Source organism: Giraffa tippelskirchi, chromosome 5 (genome assembly GCF_054371585.1).
Source record: "Giraffa tippelskirchi isolate mGirTip1 chromosome 5, T2T-mGirTip1v1.2.pri, whole genome shotgun sequence".
Classification (NCBI taxonomy): domain Eukaryota; kingdom Metazoa; phylum Chordata; class Mammalia; order Artiodactyla; family Giraffidae; genus Giraffa; species Giraffa tippelskirchi.
This window is the reverse complement of record NC_137279.1, coordinates 88731469-88747160: the sequence shown is the minus strand read 5'-3', so window position 1 is coordinate 88747160 and position 15692 is coordinate 88731469. Positions and strand designations below refer to the sequence as shown.

General features: G+C 39.1%; 1 protein-coding gene across 19 annotated transcripts in view; it reads right to left on the bottom strand.

Annotated features, from left to right (window-relative positions):
- Positions 1-15374, bottom strand: part of DCAF8 (DDB1 and CUL4 associated factor 8) — a 42719-nt gene extending 27345 nt beyond the window's left edge. For 3 of the 19 annotated variants that reach the window (XR_014053104.1, XM_081487987.1, XM_081487990.1), the window contains exons 1-4: positions 15164-15374; positions 14186-14258; positions 3445-3599; positions 2266-2340 (exon numbers count right to left, since the gene is read on the bottom strand). Coding sequence is in view for 10 of the 19 variants with exons in the window: in XM_081487987.1 (XP_081344113.1) it covers positions 2266-2314 (49 nt within the window). In the remaining 9 variants the exon portion in view is untranslated. Of the gene's footprint in view, positions 1-2265; positions 2341-3444; positions 3600-14185; positions 14259-15159 lie in introns of all 19 variants that reach the window. The other 16 variants (XR_014053100.1, XR_014053101.1, XM_081487988.1 and 13 more) reach the window with 8 other exon arrangements.
- Positions 15375-15692: the final 318 nt, after the last annotated feature.

The window sequence follows — 15692 nt, the reverse complement described above, 5'->3', positions numbered from 1 at the left end:
GACCCATAAACCAACACTGGTCAAAAATGTTTTCATTACAAATGCTTATGAAGAGTACCTTCTAAGAGGGAATTCCAAAAAGATTAAAGCCAGAGATACACACAAGGAACTGTAGGACAACCAAAGATTATAATAAATTCCCAAGAAGCAAAGCATTGGCAGATTGTATTAAAGTATGCCTGAGCCTAACTATCTTAGGCTCTGTTTTGCTAGATGGGCATCCATCAGTTATAGCAATTAAACTGAATATATGGAAAAAGAACAGCCATCCCCAGCATGAGTTGGCTCGAAAAGAAAAGTTCATCACATTCTAGGTCTGCCATACTGGTAGTTATAAAATAACTGGGTCACTTTGAGCAATATAATTCCCAATAGTCAGATACTGAACTCTCCTATCTAACAGCCAAATTATATACCAGTGAACACTCAAGCAACGTTCTGGAGCCCACAGGGCTACAACTTCCAAACTAAGGTCAAGATGTAAAGAAAGGAGGGGGCAAATGAGAATTTTAAACACTGCTTATGGCCTCCTTTCCTCAGATGACTACAAATTGTATCTTGCCAGAAGTAAAGGCTATTGGGAAAGGCTGACCAGCTATGTGTGACTCTGGGATAAGCTATTCAAGTCCAGTACCACACTGATGGTTTAAGGATTCAAAGTGGGAATATCTTCTTGCTTAGTCATCTGGATAAGAGCAGTAACTTCTGAAGCTCTCTGAGGCAATGAAATCTCTTTTCAATGAACTCTTAGACAAAGTCTATTATGGAAAACAGATAAACACATATGTTTTTGGTTCAAGTAGTGACGAAAGGTTGGAAGACACATAAACATCTGTTTTCAAAAAGCACTTCAACTAAGAGTACAGTGTGAAAACGGCTAGGAACTACAAGGAGGAAAAGTGCAGCAATTTGCTCCTAGGAACTACATCTGCTGAGGCTCCTGTGTGCAGTGAGAAAGATTAATAAGTGTGGTTTTTGAAATGAAATTGGGCTTGAGATTGGGAGTGGTGAGAAGGGACAAAATTTCACACCCATCACTTCCGTGGAGAAGAAAAAAATAATACATCAAACCTCCTAGCACATAGTTAAAATTATGATTAACAAACAACGATGACTTTGGGGGCCTTACCATTTTAAGATAAGGGCCAGAGCATATCACAAGCTCAGTAAGAGGCCTCTAACAGTCAATGACCAGATACAACTAAGAGTTGGCAATTTTTTTCTATAAAAGGCCCAATAATAAAAATTTTAGGCTTCATGGGCACGAGTACTCAATTCCATGTTGTAGCACAAAAGCAACCATAAATACTATGTAAATAAATGGGGCATGACTGAATTCCAATAAACTACAAAAATAGCAGCGTGCAGGCCATAATTTGCAATCCTCGATCTAGCTAATGGCCAAACTCCAATTCTATATCTCAAACCCCTCTAAGAATTCTGTGTCTTTCAACCAAGTCCAGTGAAAATCTTAATCACTCCTTTACAGAAAATAAATGAGCAGCAGTGGTAAGAAAAGAACAAAAGGGGTAGAGAAACAGCATGTTGAAAATCTCCCCTTCCCTTACTCAACATTTCATTGCCCTACCAATTACATCAACTAGAATTTAGCCTGTAATCTTAAACTACAAGGTGCTAAGGAATACTGGACTCTGTACTGCCCAACTATTTTGAAGGACTTTCTCTTGTTTGGAAGTTGGCTCCGAGTTGATGCAGTGGTCAAATAACCCAGGTGGTAGCTATCTTCTATTAGAATATTGATATTCTGCCTTCAAATCTGCCCTAAACCCAATGATTTAAAAGTTTTTCCTAAGAAAAGAAAAAGGAAGAAAGAAAAAAAGCCCTAATCCCAGTTATTTATAACTACTTATTATCTAATCTATTGAACTATGATCTACCATGGAAAGAGACCTCTCCTTATAAATGGGGAGTCTTGCCTTCCCAACAACTACCTTGGTTCCACCACCAATTAGATCCTCTTTTCCTCCTTTATTAACAGCATCTCCTAGGTTTATCCACCCTTACAAACTTTCAGAATTCCAAACCACTTGACCTCTTAGAAGCACAACTCCATTACTTATCTTCTGAAAACAATCAAGATAAAAGTTGAAGGAACAAAAGTACCAGAAACAAAAAGGTGTTTCCTATGTACTTCCAACACTCAAAACAACACAGGAAGAGTTCACTCCCTCCCTTAAAATCCAGGTCTCCATTCTCTTTGCAGTCAACAGCAAAAATAGCTTCACCTTCATTTTGGTCCCTTACCATTAGCTAAGTCTGTTTTGCCATCTGTGCTGCTCCCTTTGCTGGACATCTTGAATGATATTTACTGTAGCCAGCCTGGATTGAGGAGAGGAAGAAAATGAAAAAATTAGGAAACAATCTGGGAAAGATGATAAAAGGCACCAGGAGATTTAACGATGTACAGCCTTTGTCATTTTTATAAAAATGATTTTTTGGTGTGTGCTCAACAGGGCTTCTCAGTTGCTGAAAATTATGTCAGATATTATCCCCCTATGTCTAAATTCCATAAAGGGACGTATCTTTGGGAGGCCAACTGCCATCTCTTTACCTTAACAAGTAACTGGCAGTGATTTTTCAGATGGGGGAAGAGGAACTGAAATAAATCCTGGAACAGCAGGTCTATATCAAGTGACAAGTATTGCAAGCAAGCAGTCTTAATACAAAAAAGTTAGCTTCAGCACTACCCTCTTAGGCAAAAATCTTGTTGTAAATATTCATCGTATGTATCCACAATGTCTATAAAACACGTGTCTTCACAACATGAAGAGGAGGGTCAGAATGAGTATCTTTTTTACATACAAAACAGCCGAGATAGAAGAAACTGAGCTCTTGGGATAACACCTTGAGCTTTATGGTCATTCAGATCCTAGTTTCAAATTTACAGGCACAGATACAAACTAAGGACTATAAAAAACAGAGTCAAATTAGAACCCAGGAGCACCCTACCCCTAAAAAAGAACCTAAAAGTTTTTCTTTCCCTTACAACTAGTCAGTCAGTCACCAAATGCAAAGCTGGAGAAGAAAAGAGCAACATTTCCATTAAAATCATCTCAGTCCATTTCATAAAATGGCAAACACTATTTCACCTAGTTCCACCAGCTTTCACCAGATTTGTCTGTTTAGCAAGGCCCTAACTAGGAACTGGGGTACCTAACTTTATTCCTTTTATATCCCTTTAATACAGTCATTATTTTTTCAGGGCCTCACTCCCACCTCAAGCAAATTCCAAAGAGCAAAGAATATTATTCAGACCAGAATTCTGTTAAGCCCTTTCAGTGCCTTGGACAAAAGGCACTGGTAAAAGACAAAGTATGATTATGACTCCAGTCCTTGTATCTAGGCACACTGGCTTCTAATCTTTCAACAGCCCTTTCATTCCCATAACAATTATCCCAGAAGCAGTCCCATCCTTATCCTTACCCCCTACTCTCTCTACAGAAATCCAAGTTGCTTCAAAGAAAAAAAAGTATCCTCTGCCAAGAGACAGCTGCCCAAAACTTGCTCACATTAGGCCAGGACGAGGCAGTAGAAATAATCCAAGAGCAGGACTGAGGCTGAATTTGAAGGAGGGACACCTGTAAGGGTGATGATGAAAGACAATGTCAACAAAAAACAGATCTGTGAAGCCACATAAAGAAAAACAGAAGAGCTATTTGCAGAGCAGGCTGTTTTATTCCTCCTACTTCAATGATGTATTTTTGTACAGTGTTCTCCTCACACAACACTTATTTTTTCCTCTCAGTTGTCCCTGTGTATATTCTTTGGTAACTCAGCAATATCTTCTTCCCCACCTAGGGCTTAAATTAATTACATTAATTGCAAAGTCTATGGAGCAGGGAAAAACAGTTGTACTACTTTAAGATTAAAACCTAAGATCATCAATGTACCCTTATGGTCAACTGCTAACAGAGCTGTTTTTTCATCTCAAGAATCAAAACTGTCAACCACACCATACTTCCCACCTCACTAATATCCACTCCTAGAGAAGTATTAAAGCAGCTCCAGAGACCCTTATCTCAAAACTCAATTTCATCAACTTCTACAGAAGCCCAGTCTGCTTGAACTTGTCTCATAATGGCTCTAGAAAACATTTGCTGGGCTGGAGGAGCCAAATGCCTAATGCTTACCTAGCTCTGAGAACCACTTCTCAGAAAAGGAGAGCCATAGGGTTCAAACTACACCCAGAAGTTGTAGAGAACATCTGCCTTTTGGGAAATTGGTTTAAGGTTCTTGCAAGGAGGGATCTTTTCTTTGAAGAAAAAAGCTGACAGAATTTATTCTAAAATCCAGAAACAGAACATAGTCTATGTCAACTCTGTTTAATCACTGAGCTGATAGCTTCTAAAGGTCACATTTTAGGGGCCAGAGAGTCTAGCAAAACTAGTCACAGGCTGAAAATTAGAAGTGCAGGGTTCTAGTACTAGCTAAGTTTATTAACAAACTTTGTGACATGGCTTTGGATGTGCTGCTTAATCTTCTCTGGGCTTCATTTTCTTCTTTTGTAAAATAGTATTAGTAACTACAGAGATGGTACAGTTAAGCAGAATTATATGTTAAAATTTCTGCAGAGGATGTTCTTAGAACATTGATCTCAAAACTGATTATGAACTTCTATTAGTGAAAAGTCTGTGCATGAACCCACATTTAATCAATTCACATTAATTACTGAGCTTGATTTTTCTAGAAAAAATTAAAAATTTCAATATTCTGTCCCTATACACCACTGGAGCATCTTCCATACCCCAAGTAAAGTGAAGTGAAAGTCAGTTGTGTCTGACTCTTTGCGACCCCACAGACTATACAGCCCAAGGAATTCTCTAGGCCAGAATACTCGAGTGGGTAGCCTTTCCCTTCTCCAGGGGATTTTCCCAACCCAGAGATCGAACCCAGGTCTCCCACATTGCAGGCGGATTCTTTACCAGCTGAGCTACAAGGGAAGCACTCCATACCCCATGAGGTACACACATTCCCATTCTGGGGGACTGCTTCTCTAAAAAGCCAAGAAATGATGACAGTGATAAAACTACAATTACTTCTGGGATGAGTTGTTATTGTATAACTGTCTGTCAAAATGAAACTTAAAACCATCTCAACACTATGGCGGAAATTTGAGTAAGTGCCCAAATTAAGGCAGGCTAAAGTGCTATGACTGTTCCCTAGGTCTTAACTATATGAGTCACTCTAGAATTTCTACTATCACCAAAAAATGCAATCTTATTTTATAATCTCAGTCTGGGGACTATATCTGACCCAAATGTAAATTACTTTTAGTCTTTAATGCACTCCATTCCCAACAAATCCACTGTTTGTACCTTGATCATTTTCCATGTAAAATCCAGTCCAGAGCAAACCAATCTGAGTTTGGTTCACTGCCTCAGGTAGCTGGGGGAGTTAATTAGACTAGCTCTACTGCCTGTACTCTAAAAATAACCATAACCCCCTGCCAAAGTGAAGGTTAAAGAGTAAACTATTGGGGGATGGTGAAAAAGACCCAGGTGTCATTTTAATTTCTACCTAAGAAATTCTAATGACTGAGATTTTTCCTGTCTTAAAAAGGCCTTAAATTTTTGACCAAATACATAATAAAATATTAACTAAAAATCAAGAAGAGGGAGAGTTAATACAGGATGTAAGAGTAGTCTGTGAAGAAGCACCAAACATCTCTTGTTTAAAACCACTGGGGCTGCTTTATCCTAACACTGATGCAAGAGTTATACAAGAGACCAGGTATACTAGAACAGGACATCCAAATGTAAAAAAAGAAACTCAATTTGTACACTGAGCAATATATAAAAACTAACTGCAAATGAATCACAGACCTAAATGTAAAAGCTAAAACAATACAACTTCCAGAAGAAAACAAAGTAGATAATCTTTGTGACATCGGGGTAGGCAAATATTTAAGACAGGGCAAAAAAGCACAAACCATGAAAGAAGAAGTTAATTAACTGGATATATCAAAATTAAAAATCTACTCTTCAAGAGACTTAAAAAATGAAAAGACGAGCTATGGACTGGAAGAAAATATCTGCAAAAGACATATTTGACAGCAACGGGAACATATTTACAGAGTCACACAACTAAATAACTATCACTTGAAAAAGATGATCAAATTAAGAAAATACAAATTGAAGCCACAATGAGAATCCTCTACACACCTATTAAAATAGCTGAAATTTTAAAAATAGTAATAATGAAAGTTTTCTTTATCAAGTGCTATCAAAGAGTAGAGTAACTAAACTCGTACACAGCACTCAGAGAAATGTAAAACAGTAGTTAGTTGCTTTGGAAAATGGTTGGTTTGGCAGTTTTTTAAATAAAGTTAAACATACACTTACCATACAAACCAGGAATCCTACCCAGGTACGTACTGAAGAGAAATGAAACTAAGAACGAAGATCCATCTAAAAATCTAAATGTAAACGTTTTAAGTGACTTTACTTAGATCCATCAAAAACTAAACAGTGTTTTCAGCTAGGTCATAGATAAACAAACTATGGTCCATCACACAATAGACTACTTCAGAGCAATAAAATGAACGAACTACTGATACCCACAACAACATGAATGGATCCCAAACGTGTTATGCTACGTGAAAGAAGTAAGACTCAGTTATGTAATACTACTCCATTTATAGGACATTCTGGAAAAGACAAACTACAGGGACAGAGTCATTGCTAGGATTTGGGAAAAAGGAACTAACAACAAACAGGCATGAGAAAACTTTTTGGAAAGATGAAAATGTTCTGTGCCTTCATCACAGTGGTGTTACATGACTATGCATTTGCTAGAATTCATAGAGTAGGTCGATGAAACAAAGGGTAAATTTTACTGTATGTAAATTATCAATCTGGCCAGAAAAGAGAAAGGGGGGGAGGGAGAGGAGATTCATGCAAAGTGTTAAATGACAAGATACAACTCAACAATTAAAAATACTAGACTCTCGAGCCTGTGATTATTAACAGAAGCTACCTAATAGTGGTCAATAGGTCATAATAAATGAGAGCAAAATGTCAGGTCTTCTTGCCTGAAAATTAAAACATGGAAGAATTTTTGTTGCAAACAAAGCTGCCTTATCAGAACCCCATTAAAGGTAAGATAAATCCTGAACTCATAAAAGTCTTCAATCCTCTTGTCTAGGTGACAACTAAGAATATCAGAAGCTTAAAGTAGCCCAAAGTAGTTATAGTAGCTGTACTATTAATTTGTATACATATGCCTTCTACCTTGAGAGAAATTTCAAAAATTTCTCACTCAAGTTCACTTTAATCCCTTTGGAGTCTAGGGTCTATGGAAAACGGTCTGATAACTCTACTCTACCTCAGTTTCAACTTATAAATAATATTACTGTTCCTGATCCCTTTACTAAGACCTGAACTTAGGTTTTGAGTTCTCTTGAGTTACATAATCCCAGCATTCTCTTGGGTCCATCCAGCTGTCTCATTTGGCATGTCTCATTCTGCAACTTAAGTTCCCAACTCTCATACATAGACACCCATGTTTAAATGAGAAAAGGTCTCAGAATTTCCTCTGAAAGTGAAAGGTAACGGTAGAAACTACTTCAATTATTAGTAAGACAGATATCTGAGAGCGACACAATCCCTGGTTCCTCTTGGGAGGACAGATGTCCCATACCACTCATGACTGAACAGCTGTTCAGGGTTGATCTCCATCCAAAGTACAAATTTGCTTTTCAGTCTTGGGTCCCCACAGTCCATCTGGAATCAACCAGTACTACTTTCTCCATACCCAGTTTTTGCTTTCAAACTGAAATGACTCATTTAAATTCATTCTCCTTGCCTTACTACTCTTCTAAACTTTACAATAAACACTTCTGCAAGTCAACCTTCCCAACTCCAGCTGCCAGCCCCACTCTAACAGTACAGTGTTTATTTATCAGACAGAGAACCTTAGGCACTGAAATCAAAGACTGACCCCAAGGAAGCTGACACTCATACTATGTAAAACATGTTTATAGGGGGGCAAGCCTTTAGTTCCGGGCTACGCTCTATTAAAGTAGTTAGAGGTGTTATTAATAAACACACTATACTGTCCCCTCTGGTAAGCTGGAATGAAGCGCAGAAACTATAATTGTTTCTGGGATCAGGGAAATTAATCTCTATTCCTATCCTGCAGAAGAAGCAACAGCACCGGGTAACCATACAGCAGCTCGAGCCTCCCTTTTTTATCTAAATCATAGGCCTCTGGCACCACCCAGTGGCCCATTTGTACTGAGACATGCTAGTAATGCCAACAATGTACAAGGCAAGACAGGAGCTACAAAAACAAACAAGGCAATCATAATACCTTTTATAGCCAATAATCAATTAAGAAAAACAGGTATACAACTGTGATATAAGAGACACAAGTGTCAGTACCATTAAAAAAAAAAAAAGATAGGAAAATTCTATGGTGGTCCAGTGGTTAGGACTTTGCTCTTTCACTACCATAGCCCAGGTTCAATTCCTTGCTGGGGAACTAAAATCCCACAAGCCACTTGGTGCAGCCAAAAAATGAAAAAAAAAAAAAAAAAGAAAGAAAGAAAGAAAAGATAAATAGAATATTGTCATAGTTCAACAGAATAAGGATTATATTTAGTTTCAGGGAGAAATAGTTCATTAGTTAAGAAGTGTGTGTGTGTGTGTGTGTGTGTGTGTGTGTGAAATAGTTCATTAGTTAAGAAGTGTGTGTGTGAGAAATAGTTCATTAGTTAAGAAGTGTGTGTGTGTGTGTGTGTGTGTGTGTGTGTGTGTGTGTGTGTGTGTGTGTGTGTGTGTGTGTGTGTGCGCCAAAGTTAGAAGCAATGAGACTCTGTATTAGGCTGATGGCAGAAGAAGTGAAAAGAAGGGAATCAATGTGAGAAACACTGCAGAGGCAGAACTGATAGTGTTTGGCTCAATGAGCCAACTGCTTTTCTGTGGAATTACCTGAGGAACTGAGTGAAAATGCTGGTTTTCTCCCTATTCAAGTATCATAAAAGATTCAGCTATCTCTTAAGTCCATTAAAATTATTTCCATAAAAAACTTACTAGGTTACCAATTAATGATAATCTGAGATCTATGTTTAAACAATTAAAAAATATTTTCATTCATATGATCATTTGTACAGACCTTTTATACTTTAAATACACTTTATAAGCAGCACTGAATTCTACCTTTCAGCTCAATCTGCTTCATCACTTGGCATTGAAGAGCCCTGGTTTTTAAAGACAGCATACGGTTTAATGAAAAGAAAAGGGCTTTGGTGTTACTCACACTTGAGTTTGAATTTTACTTCTACCACCTACCTGTGAGTTTGTTTCTTCTTTTGTAAAATGGGACAATACCATAATCCTAAAGAAATGGTTAAGAGGATTAAATACGATATTTGCAATTGGCTGTCTATAGGTGTCAGGCATTTATATTATTTTTCTAGCTTCTCATCTCTGGTTCCAGACTGCATTTTCTAGAGAAGCCTAGGCATCTTCACCACTCAACAATGATCCTCCAAACACTGTACATAAATCAAGACATAGTTCCAAGTCTATGAAATCTGTTTACCTGCTATCACTGGTCTTTTAAACTATTCAGAGAGGGACTTCTCTGGTGGTTCAGTGGTTAAGACTCTGAGCTCCCAATGCAGGGGGCACAGGTTTGATCCCTGGTCAGGGAACTAGATCCTACATACTACAACTAACAATTTGCATGCCATGACTAAGACTGGCGCAGCCAAATAAATAAATTAAAAAAAAAAAAGAATTCAGAGAGCTCTGTTAATACCTTCCTTTGAGCACATTCATGTTCTATGAACTAGGGTAAAGCAATACACGCAAGAGCCCACCACATTAAGTCTCTTTAAGTTCTCCTGCCTTTTGAAGTGTCAAAAGATAGCCATGGTGAAAACTTCAAAGCAATCATCACAAATGATGAGGAGGAACATAAGAAGTCCTACATCTACTATTATAAAAACAAGGAACTCTGTTCCTCCACTGGAATGAATGCCTTTTCTCCCTGTTGGTAATACTAAATGTCCTGTGTTTATAGTTTATTGACTTTAATTCTGCTAACAGTATTTCAGAGTATGTTAGGAATGCGCTAAGTGCTATCTCCAGCAGCAGCAGAGCTAAGGAACTTTTTATAATAACATTTAAGCCCATTCACCTCAATTTAAATAATTTTAAGGAAAATCACTTCTTAGGAAATTTCATTGTTTCTATGAAATGTTTTATATTTAAACATTTGTTACTAACACTATTAAACATAGTGTTACTATGAAATTATTTGTATTTACATCAGAATCCAGTCCCCATTACCTGTTTTTGCCTTTCATATTTCAAATTTTTCTTAAATTGTTCAAAAGGATACCAGAGAGATAAAAGGGTACAGCTTAAAACAATAAGGAGAGGCTAAAAACATCAAGAAGTGCCCTCCAATCTGAATGAAACTGGAGGCGAGAGTATAATGTGGGTCCTGAGTAAGGTTAAAAACATACCTGAAAATGTGGCAATGCTTAAACACCAGAGGAATACAGCCTCTTGGCTACCACTAGAGGTAAATCCTGTAATAGCTTTCTAGATGGCTAACTTAGAAAAAAAAAAAGACACGTGAGGCAACATGGATGCTTCACATTAGAACTTGCCCAGATCTCCTTAAATAGTATCCTCAGAGCATAAGAGCAAATATTTAACCTCTCAGATACGATGAAAAATTTTGCAATAACCCAATCCATTAAACATACTACATTTCATTAATAAGATGTCATCTTTGTCAAATTAATCACTTATCATGCCGTATTTGCAAATTCAGGGCAGCTTTAGTTCACTGGCTTATCTTGGGCATATATGTTCCTTGGGTAAAGATGATACTTGAGAAACTGAGCTTCTGGCCCAGAAACTATGTTCTGTAGAGGTAGAAATTTTAAAAATGCTATATAAAGAAGTGACAAATTCATAAAATGCATCACACTCTAATTTTTAGACGTTTCCAGACTTTCTTCTCACTCTAAGAATAACTGAATCAGTAAACAAGAACAGGTAGCCCCTTTTTCTGACCAATTTTAAGAGTGATGAAGTTTACTCATGAAAATGAAAGATGAAAAGTTTTCAGTATTACCGTAAAGCTAATCTAAAATCACTGCCTTTGGGCTCTGAAACTAAGATATGCATAGTCATTACTTCCATGACTGCCACTGATTCAATTCCTTCAGTTGCCTGGGTTCCAAATGGGTGAGGGTAAATAACATTATCTTGGCTCACCAATAATCTGCTTTAAAAAAAAAATTAATTCAATCTTAAAAACTAACTCTAACACCACAATGTGATGCAATAAAAAGCTGTTTGGATAACTCTTTTATAGAAAATTTGAACATTTACTAGACATGCTTAGATTAACTTTTCCACAATAGAAATAATCCAGAAACAAACCTATCTACTGAAAACAAAGGTCAGCCAGTCACTTCATTATTTAAAAGCCTTTAACTCATCTGATAGAACACAGGACCTACAGCATGAGACTTTGAAGACCTCAGTCTCCCACAACAGGGTACACTTCTATAGAATGTCTTCTACTAGAGTATGTCTGCTTCTGAAATGCCAGTACTGTTTTTAAAAGGTAACAAAAAGACATTTCTTTTAAGTTTTCTCTAAAGACACGTTTCTGTCTTAGGTTGATCCTAATCAAAACTAAGGATCACAGAGGCTGATTCTTATACATTTAATAAGCTGCTGTATGAAATGCCCTGTCAGGTTGGTGGTGGGAACTAAGATCATGAGCATAACTAGCCTCCTACTGCAGCCACGGTAGGAAATACTTCCTATCAAGATGCAACAATTCTTATGCAACACCCTGAAATAGAAAATAACCTCAGAAATACAAGAATTTTTGAATTGCGGTCCACAGACTAAAAATACTGATTCACTGTATACACAGGTGTCACCTGGAGCATAAAATGTGAAGACCTTCCTGGTAGTGGTGATGGTGGGAGGAGGTTCTTCCCCAGCACATACAGTAATAAGGAACAAAGTTATGGCTCTTTCAACATATTTCCTTTTCTCCTCCCACACCTACTCCTGCCCTACTCAGCACAGAACTCTAGATCTCAAAAAACCCACAAATAATAAAATGCACATTACTATCCTTCACCCCAAGAGTTTTTACCTTTCAAGAGAGAGCATTTAGACCCTAGATGATAGTAATGAAAGTTGGTTAACTTTAAGTTGATCATTGGCTTGAATGAATACAGTTGCTTTCATCGCAATGATATCAACATATTCTTAATTTTCATGTGCCCTTATCTTTCTCAAAAAAATGTGAAACAAAAGCCAACAGGAGGTTAAAAACTTTTCATCTCTGCTGTCATATTAGTAAGATGGCCATGTTGGGGAGATGAAATAAACACTGCATTCCTGACTTCCTAGCCCAGATTCACTTCAAAGAGAAAGGAGACATTTTCATGGTCCAGGGTTGTTGTTTTTTTTTTTGACCATGGGGATTCTAGTTCCCTGACCAGGGATCAAACCCATACTCCCTGCAATGGAAGCGCAGAGTCTTAACCACTGGACCACCAGAGAAGTCCCTCATGGTCTAGTCCTTTGATAAGCTACTGATGAGGATCACTGCAGAGCACAACAGCTTAGAAAAAAATGTATTCTTTCTGTGGCAAAAACAAAAAGGCATAAGTGGTAGCTGGAGCTGAGGTGGTGAGCAACACTGAATCAGGAAGGGAAGGAATTACACTTATATAACCTCTGATTAGGTGTGCTAAAAGGGAGACCAAGAGGCAGGAGCAAAGAATAAAGGAAACTTACTGATGCTTACTTTAAGAATGAATTTAAAAATACACATACATCAATAAAGACAAGCCTAGGTGGGCACCTACAAAGAACACATCTAAGATGGACAATTAAAAATGAATATGAAAAAATAATCAGGAAAACATGCTCAAAAGTAAAATGCAAAGAAGAGGAAACTAACATACAACTTATTTAAAGCTATATCAATGGTGTGTAAAGAAAAATTTTTTTAGTGTCTATCTTGTGCTAGGCATAATGTAAGACCTTTATATGAGTTTCCTCACACAATACTGACAATGACCCTAGGACATAAGCTGTATTATCCCACTTACAGAGATGTGGAAATTAAGAAAAGACTCAGAAAAGTTTAAGTGACTTGCCCAAGATCACATGGCTAATAAATCTTAGAACAGTATTTAAATCCAGACCTATCTAGTTCTAAAGACTGTATTTTTCTTTTATCTTACTGATACATACACATACTGCCAATGACCTTATTTCAGCTCCTAATAAGCAATTTCTACACAGAACACCATGTGGAATAAAACTCACCAGTGTCACACTCAACTTCTTCCTACTCCAAATCATAAACATATTAAGAATCAGCCAGGTCTACCTTCCAGAGCCACTCAGCTCTTCCATCACATCTCATGAAACTCAACCATAGTGCTATTCTCTGCTACCAGGAATCCAAAATCTTTACAAAAATTACATTTACCAGTTGTATGTCCTAACTCCCTCTGTGGCACTGGCCCATGCTGCTGAATGCATAGGATGATTCCTCTGCTAAGTAAGAATTCTTCAGACCAGCTATAAGAGAGCACCACTGTTTTGTGGGGTTTTTTTTTTCCACTCAAAATTTATCAGTAAGTCCTGAAAAGTCAGAATTCTGAGGTGGATGCACTTAGACACCAACTAAAGGCAGTATTACACAGGATTCACTAGCTTTTAGTTAAAAGTAGCTTAAATGCTCCCCTCTAAATAGCAAGAAATGACAATCCAAAGCCCTGAGAGGCAAAGAGAATTGATTTGACAAAGGGCTGAAGAGAACTCTGGCAAACTAATTCCCAGCTTTTAACAGTGTAAGAAACACGATCTGCACAAAGGCAAAACACAAGGCAAATGAATAAATAGGAAGATACACTCACTTCTAGGTTTAACTGGAGTCATGTGAAGATATGCAGCAACCATTTAGGACAGAAAGTCAAGAAGCCCAGAGTCAATTAAACTTGTAAAAGTAATTTAACCAGAGGTGGAACAAAGCCAAGAACAATACCCCAACTCTTTGGAAATAGCGGTAGGAATTTTATGACTTTAGTGGTCAGCATTTGAGCACCAGGGTAGGGTATGTCTTGAACTCAGGAATTTAAATGCCTTCAACTCCTACTCACCTTTCCTCCTTTATCACTGAAGTAGGGCCAGGCTGAGCTCCTGAGAAAATAGGTCTGTAGATTCACTGAAGGACTGAGAAAAGTTAAAAGTTTAAATGGCAAAGGTGTCTCTTCTACTAAATATAATAAAAAATTGTAACATAATAAGAAAATTTATTAATACATGCTAGTATTTTTCAGACCTCCTCGAACTATTTAGAACCACAGAAATTTACCTACTAAACAAGTAACTTTCAAACACTGTTACAGAAATGAAATGAACCAGGCAAGTAATCTCCCAGTTCTGCTAAAATGTAAAACTCATTTGAAAGTAAAACCTGAATCTTTTCAAAGCTAACCCATAACCAAACCTCTCAACAAGAAGCCACAGAGTAGGGGGGAAATCCCGGAGAGAACGTGATAGCCCTGGTGCCGGTTTGTTTACAGACTCCAGCAACAATCGTATGAGTCAGAAATTCAAACCACCAGATGCTTTCCAACTAACAGGGACCAAACGGTACCGTTCTAGGGTGTCCTGAAAGATTTAGGGGTAAAGGGAGGCAGACTACGAGAATTACATTACAAAGCCGACAGGAAAAGACGGCAACAACTGACTCCCGGATTCTTGAACCTCGGCCTTCCGTACAAGGTGCTGGGCCCGAGAACTCGAGATGGGGGAGGGGGACACACTGCGCGGTGGCCCCGAGGTTACGGGGAAACTCGAGGGGAGCCGCGTTCCTCAATCTAAAGGTGGGGGGGGTGGGGAGCGCACACAAATGGGTCACCCGACGAGGCAAGAGGTCCTGCAGATTGTGGGGCAGGCTCCTGGGGCAACCCTGGGGCTGACCTGACGGAAGGGCAGCCAGTCCTCCCAGCGGTGACTCGGGTCATGGGAAAAAGACCTGAGCCCTGGGAGCTTGGGAAAGGAGTCAAACCCATTCTGAAGGGGTTTGGGCCAGGGGAGAGGGGGGTCAGGCCAAGCCGGAACGAGACACGGACCGGGTAGGTCGGGGGGGGGGGATGTCCGGCTGGGGCAGTTACAAGCACGGGAGCCGGCGAGGCTCAGCAGCCCGCTTCCCGTCTTGGGTCATCCTTCTGCCAGCGGCTGCTCCAACTGTTCCGGGCCCAGCCGCCCCGTCCACTGCCGCCACCAACGCCGCCGCCATCTTACACTGGCCAGCGGCCGCCACCACCACCGCCTCCGCTCTCTGAGCTTGCGCCTGCGCCGGCACGCTTTCCGGCCCCTTTGCGACGCTGTGCTGAAGAAGACTGAGGGAAGAGTGGTCGCGCAAGCTCTCCGCTCCCAACCCTCCTCGAAGGACGCATAGGGGGCGGGGCTTAAAGTCAACGGAAAACCGAGCGAGGGGCGCGTGCGCATTGCTGAGGAGGGAAAGTAACTTTCGTAGTTTTGTTGAGGGTTCACTTTTCTTGTGATACTCAAAAGATAGACGGCCTCCTAGAATTGTGGTGGAAATCAACTTCTTTTCTAACAGGCTGGCAGGCAGCCTCCTGAACGACTCCCATTTTC